We start from the raw sequence: 9,458 nt of genomic DNA on the forward strand, positions 1-9,458 counted from the left end.
TGCATTTATAAAACAATTTCAGTCATGCGCATGTGAGAGGTTCACATATAATGCTATAGCGGCCACCCATCTTCATACATAATGTACATCTGACCTCATACGGAAAAGTCTCTCATTAGATGTAATTAAATCTTAATACCTATCTCATTATAAAAATATATTAAAAAGCCAACCTGTCCATCTAATAATATCAATATTTTTTATAATTGTTTTACTATTTTAGTTAAGGGATTATATGTAAATTCTTTCTCGTGCAATATCAGACAATAAGCGGAGATATCAGAGGTTGTTGGCTCATCTGTCTCAAATTCTATACGTAACACCACAGATCCTGATTGAATTACTTCTTTTTGTCGAGAGCAGTCAGTATGTATCAGTGGTGCAATCATTTTAAAGTCATAAGGATTAAATATTGGTTGATTCAGCACCATATGATAATAACTTTCTTGGAAATTGCCAAACATTTCATAAAGTTTCGCAAATCTATTTGTTTTAAAATCTAATTGTAGATCATTATAGGGATATCTTTCAGAATTTAAAAATACTTTAATATTTTTTAAAGTGCAATGATCAAATTTACTCATATCTTTTGTTAATTTCGATTTTCTGTTATTTTGGAAAGCAACAATGATGTGACGAGGTGTTTCTATTTTCGTACTAGTGCGCACAGACCACGTATGGCGGGTAGAGTTGTTTAGAGCAGGATATTCAATCATTTGCCAAGAGCGAAATTTGATAGGTAATTCTTGATTTGTATGTGAAATCTTGTTAAGTCGTATCTGTTCTCGTATACTCGGTGTTATATGTGGAACCTCCCAATATAATTTACTAATATCAATTTTTGGTCGTTCGCTTTCATCTATGCTGACTACAGCATCAATATCATCATTTGATCTAATTAGTATTAATTCTTGTTTCATGTTCATAATAATTTTCCTGAAATCTTCAAAGAATCCTGATAGGAGTCTTAAAGGTATGCATACGTTAAAGTTTCCATTTGAATCCACCAACACACTGTTTTTGGGAACTTCATTATTGGTTTCCATTCTACTCATTTTTGGAAACCAACCAGCGTTTTCTAATTGCAAGCTTTGGTTTTCGTTAAGACTAAGATAGTTTTTAATACTGGATACTAATCCTACATCACGTACTGAGTCAACTACTACCCCATTTAGTTCGTAGCGTAGTTCGCGAAACATGAAAGCTATACTATTATTAATAAATTTTAATTTTTTTGGTATGTTATTATCATGCGTGAGTAAACGTCCTTCGATATAAAGATAACTATTTCCGGGGTATGTAAATGCATCTATATCTTGAATAGGAATACGTATTTCATCGGTATAACCAAACTTTCCAGGAATGTATGGTTGATATGTGTGAAACTGATATTCTTCAATGGTGTTGTCAATAAAAGGTTGACCAGTAACATGAAGAATTTCCATTATACTAGTACTTTAAATCCTAACGATTGTAAGAAGCGACGATTAGATGATGTTATTATTTTAGAAGGTAATCTCCTTATATATGTTTTTGGTATGTGAGAAAAAACTAGAACCATTATATACGTTTTCTAAGATGTAGATTAACCGTAACTTCTTCTCCTCCAAAGTCAATTAGTTTACCTGCTTGGTTAATAATTTTTACTGTAAGGTTGGTGATTGTCTTGATACCAACTGGATAATACAAAATATTTTGAGGAGCATCCTCTATTTTATACCCAATCGGAACGATTGGAAAAAATTGGTGAATCAAGTGGACAGGGTTTCCATTTAAATAGCATCCTGAAGCGATGTTACAATCAACACACAGGGTGTTTGCTCCCCATATTTCCACCGGTTTATCTGAAATATGTGTTTAGTTTGGAACTAGTTGTCGTGATTTAAAACCAAACAATTTCCCAATGGAATTTCTGGGGAGGAATGAAATTTCTCGATTACTTTTAATAACAACTTTGGAAGTTGATACCTGTGGAGTAATTTCTAAAGTCGCATCATTATCAATCTTTTTCATGTTTTCTTGAATAAGCTTTGTAATATCATCCAATTCATAAGACCCCTTAGGTAGCTTGTAGGTATGGGTAAAATTTTTGAAATTCCAGAGAAAAACGTTATTGCTTTCATCGACATTTGGAATAGTATTAAAACTATAGAAACTGGTTAGACCAATTTCATAGTCAAATTCATCTTCAAGATAAATCGGAGGATTAAAATTATAGCTCAGATTTGAAGAGCTTCCAGTAAGCGTAAAGTTTAAAGACATTTTACGTAAACATATTACATTGGTAGCTATTTATAGTAGTTGAATAGAAAATCTAGTGAGTAATGACCGCACTTGTATGAATCGTTTTGGATTTTGTCGTAGTTGTAATATATCTGTACATTACCTTTACTTAAAAAATATTTTATTACATTTTGTGGTGGGGGTAAATCTCCATATGAATCAAAGTAAGTTACTTGAGATTTAGATTTTACATAAGCTACCCAGTGTGTTCCCTCACCACTCCTTGAATCTAAATTTATAACACCACATTCGTTTTTATGAATATTTTTAGGTAACGTATCTCTCATGAATACACCTCTAAAATATGGTAATGTTTTACCATACTTTATTATATCTGTATTTGTTAAAGCGTGATGAGGAAGGTTTAGTTTTTTGAGTAAGGTTTTAAATATAAAATCCACAAGGAAAATAATTCCTGTAGCTGGCTGTATACCACGTATAACAAAAGAGGTTAGTCTTTGTATGTGGGTATATTTTATTTTATAAAAACCCTTAAAAGGGCAACATTACAAGCACGAACGTTTTCGGAACAACTGTTCCATCATCAGGTTAAAATACAGGTTACCATGCCTGAGCCACCAAAATATTTGGGTAAAAACCCTTTAAAATGTAATGTGTTACCAAAGATTGTACATGTTGTTAATTATATTATATGATGTTTAATATTTTAATTAGATTTTACTTCAGGTAACATACACCCATGCTTAAGTGAGTTCCAGTGTCCGGAGAGTAAACCTCTTCAAACGGACTACGGATGGCAACTTGTAATGTTGCCCTTTTAAGGGTTTTTATAAAATAAAATATACCCACATACAAAGACTAACCTCTTTTGTTTTAAATATAATCCATACCCTTTATACGGTCTTAAATACAATCCTTTGCCTTTCTGTTCCATGGCAAGATTATGGCGTTTTTGTTCTTCAAGACTCATTCGATTAGCTTTTGCATCTCCAATAGCCTTGTAAATTCCCGCCCCCATCCCCCCAACAGTTCCAAGCGCGCTTAATAAAGGTAAAAGTAGTGGTAAAAATCCTCCTTTTTTAGGTGTTTTAATCACTCGTTTTTTTTTATTTGTCTTTTTACGAAGGGAACCGCCTTTTTTGGGTTTAAGGCCCATTCCCAATTTACGTTTTCCTTTCATAGCTGTTGTAACAAACCAAGCGGCTGATTTTTCTCCAAATGGGGTCTCTTTCGATTTTACAATATCCCAAGCTTTGTTTTCTAAAATCTTATCCGCTTCGTGTCTGGTTAATAAATCAGTATTCTTAGAGTATTTAATATCGTGCTGTTTACAAGCTTCGTCTAGTTTATTGATTCCCTTATCCCCTTGCTTTAATCTTTGTTGTAAACGAGTTCCTGGTCCGCAATATGAATATCCTGGAAGATGTAGCTCTAGAGGAAGTTTGTTAATGAGTGAGTTTAATAACCCACAACCTTTTCTTTTAGTAGTTTGTTTTATTTTCATACTCTGCCTCTTATATATATAGGTGTTGGGGCTATATATACCCGAAATTTTTAACTCATTTTTCACAATGAAAATTGAACCACAAAAACTCTCTCTTCCCATTACAAACCACGATGATATTACCAAAGAACTTCAAGTAAAACATAGTTATCTTTTTAATGGAGTCAAAAGGGTTTTAATTGTTGGACCAAGTGGTTGCGGCAAGACTAACGTACTATTGTCTTTAATTGAACATCCAAATGGTCTTAGATTTGAAAATATTTATTTATATTCCAAATCGTTGTATCAACCAAAGTATACGTACTTACGAAGCTTAATTGAACCTATAAAGGAAATTGGCTATGAAGAATATAATGACTCATCCAATGTACCACCTCCAGATGATATTAAAGAGAATTCGGTAGTTATTTTTGATGATATTCCATCCCGTGATCAAAAAATTATACAGAATTATTATTGTTACGGAAGACACAAACACTTAGATTGCTTTTATTTATGTCAAACATATAGTGCAATTTCAAAACAATTAATTAGAGATAATTCTAATTTACTCGTAGTTTTTCAACAGGACTTTACAAATTTAAAACATATCTTTGATGACCACGTAAACATTGATATGACTTTCCCACAGTTTAAAGATTTATGCTCATTTTGCTGGAAAGACAGATATGGATTTATAGTCATTGATAAAGACTCTTCCAAATCAATGGGTCGATATCGCTGTGGGTTCGATAAGTATATAAGGCTGTAAAAACGGGGTTTAGAATACACAATGGATCCCAAAGTTACGCGAAAACTACTTTTATCACGACAAGCTTTAAAGAAAAAGTATCGTAGTTTAAAACATGACATAGCTCAGTCTCAGTCTGCTTTAGAAAAAATTATAAACCAATTACTCAACCACTTAATGAACTTTTGCATAAACTAGAAACCGCTCCATCTATTAAACAAGAACCAGAGTATTCGTTTCAAAAGCCATTGAAATTAGGCTCACCAAAAAGGTATAAAATGCGAAAATCTAATTATCGTTTAGCCTTTTCTTCCCCAAATACAAGTATACTCCCTGAGGGGTCAAAAACACCTACTAATTTTGGAGATGAATCTATTATTCCAACGGAAGAAGTATTCACACCACAACCAGAAGAAACTTTTGAGTTAGAAGAACAAACGAATACCACGGATGAGAATATTAATCGATATTTTGAGGATACGCTTAGAGAATTTAATCAGATGATCACTAATCCAGATATAATGAATCAATTTTATGAGAATTATGCTTCACCATTGCCAAAGAAATATATTAAAGCTAACATCGAAGACAAAAAAGGTGATTTCGATCATGACTTAGGAGTTTATCATGACTTGGAAACTGAAAAATTTTCTATTGGAAATTCCTTAATTGATTTTGATGGGGCTGATTTAATTATTAATAATATAAGATACAAGGGAACGCCAGGTCTTTATGAGTTACTATTTAAAGTAAACCCCCAATCGTTTAAAAAAACAGATGTTAATGAATATATTGATATTTTACGTAGAACAAATGCAATTTATAGAAACCACAACCCAGAATTGCCTATAAAAAGTATTCCATCAAAAATAAAGGATAAATATAATTTTATTATTAAACCAGCTTTGGAAACAAGACCCCAACCATTTAGAAGTCGTTTAAGTTCACTCCCCGGAAATTTAGCAAAAGGCCCTGTTACCCGAAACTTAGCTAAAAATTTAAAAACAAAGGGTGGTGCGCTTTTCAAAAAATATAGTGCCAAGCAATTAGAGTATAAATACTTCGATGATTTTAATGAGCTCATAGATAGATTGCGACTGCTTGTAGCTTCAAAAGCTGCGGGTAACGACGGACACGTGAATGAAATTATATCTATAATTGAAGAACTTCGAGAAGGTGGTATAATACAGTAATGCCTATAAATAGATTTGGAAGTCATTTTTTAAACAATTGTCAAACTCCTGATTCATCTTCCCATCCATTATATTTTGTGTGTGATCCTTCTTCTTTTTATAGTAAATGTGTATTAACTTTCAAAGGAACAAAAGCAACAAATCTGAACAAAGAATATTATATATTGGATAATGGTTTATTTTCATATCAATTTACACTAAGTGGTACTATTGATAATGTGCAAATTAATGTTTCAAGTGGAGAAGTAATGATAACCTCGAAATCAGTAAATACAGAGTATAAATATGAGCAGCTACCAGGAGTAAAGATTTTTCAAGGTGATATAATTTCTTTTAAATTAGATAAAGATTCGAATTTTGTGGTATATATGACCCTTCGTTGTCCTTTAGAAAAAGATGTCAAACATTAAATTACAAGTCGTACATGAACTGCATAAACCGGCAAAAAAAAATTTTAGACGGAGACATGTAATCATCAAAGGATTAAACGATCTGATTCAAGCAGATTTAGCTATAATGATTCCTTATGCCAAAGTTAATAATGGATACCAATATATTCTCATTGTAATTAATGCGTTTAGTAAATTTGTGTGGACCGAACCTGTTAAAAGAAAAACAGGGACTGAAATTACTAGAGCCATGAAAAAAATTTTAAATCAAATGAAGAAGCCACCAAAAAACCTTCAAACAGATTTGGGTAAAGAGTTTTACAATTCTCAGTTTCATGAACTTATGAAGTCACATGGTATTAACCACTACAGCACATTCTCGAATTTAAAAGCCTCCATTGCTGAGAGAGTAATCAGAACAATAAAATCGATGTTGTGGAGGCAGTTCAGCTTGCAGGGGACTTACAAATGGGTGAATAATCTTTCTGATATAGTAAAAAATACAATAATACCAAACATTCGACTACAGGTGCCATTCCTAGCAAAGTTAATGAAAAGAATGCCAAGAATATAACTACATATAATTACCTTAAAATCATTGACCCCAGGAAACATAAATTTAATGTTGGTGATCACGTCCGAATTTCGAGATATAGAAATTTGTTTACTAAGGGTTATTTGCCCAACTGGACAAATGAGATTTTTAAAATAAGAAAAGTCAAGCAGACAAATCCAGTGACTTACTTATTAGAAGATTCACGCAAAGAAGAAATTCAAGGAGCGTTTTACAGCGAAGAATTAAGGAAAACCCAGTACCCTGATGTCTACTTGGTGGAGAAGGTATTGAAAAAAAAGGGCAATAGGGTGTTTGTGAAGTGGTTAGGGATGGATTTTACACATAATTCATGGATTAATAAAAATAATGTATTATAGTATTAAAATAAAAACTGTTTTTTACAAAAAAAATGTTTTATTTTTTTTATATAATAGGCTAAATAATTAAACATGCACACAGTTTTGTTTACATCTAAATATTGGTTTATATTTTACATTCTTTTTTACTTATGTAAATACTCAATAACAAAAAGACAAAATGCATCAAACTGAGAAGCACATTTAGATATAAATTTGTATTTCCTGTTAGTTGACTCTTTTTGGTTTTTATGTCTTTACTAATCTGATACTTAGGAAATTTGTTTTCGATTTTCATGTCTGGTGTTGATTTATAATTTTTCTGGCACTTGGAAAATTTGGAGTAAATTGTTTGTGCAAAACTACAGTTTGGACTGAATTTGATGTGTTCTTTATAAACATCATCAGTAAATAACCAATTATAAATTTCTACATGACACCAAAAGCACCTTACAATATCTTCTTTTTGTAGATAATAAAATCCATATACTGCTAACTCAACCGAAGGAACCAATCCCCTCCAGTTTTTAAATGTGGATAACCTTCCATAAAAATTATTCAGTTTGTCTGACTTATCTTCTAGACACATAGTGACTATTAGTTTTTAAAAGATATTCTGCTACATATAACTTAAATAATTTATTTCTGTAGTGGAAGGGGAAAGTGTGGTAAATTAATATATTCAATTTTTTACATGTATTTATTTCTATGGCTTACGTCTAATACAGGATTAATAATTTTAGCAAGTTCTTTTATCCTACGTTGAAATCTAACTCTGTCAGCAGCCACAAACTCCCAGTACCTCGCTCGGCACGAACAAGTTGCTTCAATGTAGTGAATACAAACATTTTCATTAAATTTGATCATTAAGTAGCTCTGGATATCTATGAATTAACTCTAGCGCCATACCATAAGTTGCTCTATTTATATTCTTTATTGGTTCCATTATTTTCAGCCCAGTTTCAATTGCATTATTTGAATCAATTCCCGTCTTTAGTATTTTAAAGGACTGATAAAGTTTTCCTTTTTCAAAGTTTCCAAATGGTAGTTAATTATTGGAAGTGTTATCCACAGCGATGCAATGGAGTTTGCACCCAAAATTATCTGTGACTCGCCATTGGTAACTTTCACAACTGACATGTGGGGTAGTTGCATGAACTCTAGTTGTATTTTACCATCGTGAATCAATTGTTGGGGATTCCCTGCCATAAAACTGTCAATTGCACATTTATGTGATAAAAAGTTCAACCATTCAGGTTCACTAAATAAAACCCGATCTTGTTTGTTACCACTGATAACAACTACCGGTTCAAAATTTAATTCATGTGCTAGACAAACAGAAACAAATTTTGAGTTCGATGGGTTCAGGTAAAACCGGCGTTCACCCAAAATACGTTTCGAAATGTAGCACTCATTTTGAAATTATGCTCCATGTGTGCAAGTCTCGGGTTCTTATACACGTTTTTCTACCCTCCCTACTCTGTCCACTATTACCACACTGCCAGATGTTCCTCCTCATTTTGCACACAATATATCATATATTCCCCCCACCCTATTACTAAATGTTATCTGGACTAACAGCTCATTGACCTCCTCCTCATTTTATAACGTATATATCAAACCGGATGTTTACTACCAGATGTCCAGGTCTTTAACCTTGAGTTATTTTTAGACCAAATATTGTCTAGACACACCAGATGCTCAGGTCGCTGACCTTCAGCTATTTTTAGATATTGTTCATTAACCTTGAGTTATTTTTAGACAGGATACTGTCTAGACTAACGGATATCCAGTTAATTGACCCTTGAGCTATTTTTAGATGTAAAGAGCAGATGGCACTAACCCCCCTCTTTATACTACTTGAAAATATATAAACTGATGCATTTATAATCTTTGTGATAATATCAAAATGGTGCTAGAAAATGAAAACCAAGAAATGATTGAAGCAGACGTAAATCTTTTGGATCCCATAGCGCCATATGAAGCTGAAGATAGTGACAATGTCTCCACTGATGGAAGTTTTGTTTTTTCGGTATCTACTGAGAATTTATCAGATATGGAAGACAGTGAAGTTTTAGATACGGATTCCGCGGAGGTAGAGAACAAAATATTCAAAATGGACAATGTGAACAACGTGCGATTTCTGTCATATGAAAGCGGTTTCCCAGTATGTATAACAAAATATTATTATGTGATTGACAACACAAGTCTTTGTCCTTCTTGTTTTTTCGAGACTGTAAGCGGAGTGCCATCATATGTCCCCACTACTCATATTACAGAACATTCAAGTGGAAAGGTCAGTGATTTGAGTGCACATATTTGTATGTGCTGCAATAAAAACTTGTATATTTACTGTTTATCCAAATATTGTATTGTTTGTAATAATATAAATCTACAACAATAAAAAGGTTTTAATTTCATTCCCTTTTAATTAATAAAAAAAATAATAACCCCCTTGTATTGAATTTTAAACAAATAAGTTATAC

General features: G+C 32.4%; 1 protein-coding gene across 1 annotated transcript; it reads right to left on the reverse strand.

Moving 5' to 3' along the window:
* Nucleotides 1-200: 200 nt before the first annotated feature.
* LOC140431231 (uncharacterized) lies at nucleotides 201-1,445 on the reverse strand. Its single transcript, XM_072519166.1, has one exon. It carries the CDS (start codon nucleotides 1,443-1,445, stop codon nucleotides 201-203), a length of 1,245 nt encoding a protein of 414 aa, XP_072375267.1.
* Nucleotides 1,446-9,458: the final 8,013 nt, after the last annotated feature.

This window comes from Diabrotica undecimpunctata, unplaced genomic scaffold (genome assembly GCF_040954645.1).
Source record: "Diabrotica undecimpunctata isolate CICGRU unplaced genomic scaffold, icDiaUnde3 ctg00000598.1, whole genome shotgun sequence".
Lineage (NCBI taxonomy): Eukaryota > Metazoa > Arthropoda > Insecta > Coleoptera > Chrysomelidae > Diabrotica > Diabrotica undecimpunctata.

Bases quoted from the DNA above. Each gene is read 5' to 3' on its own strand.
- LOC140431231 (XM_072519166.1), bottom strand. From the start codon at position 1,445: ATGGAAATTCTTCATGTTACTGGTCAACCTTTTATTGACAACACCATT.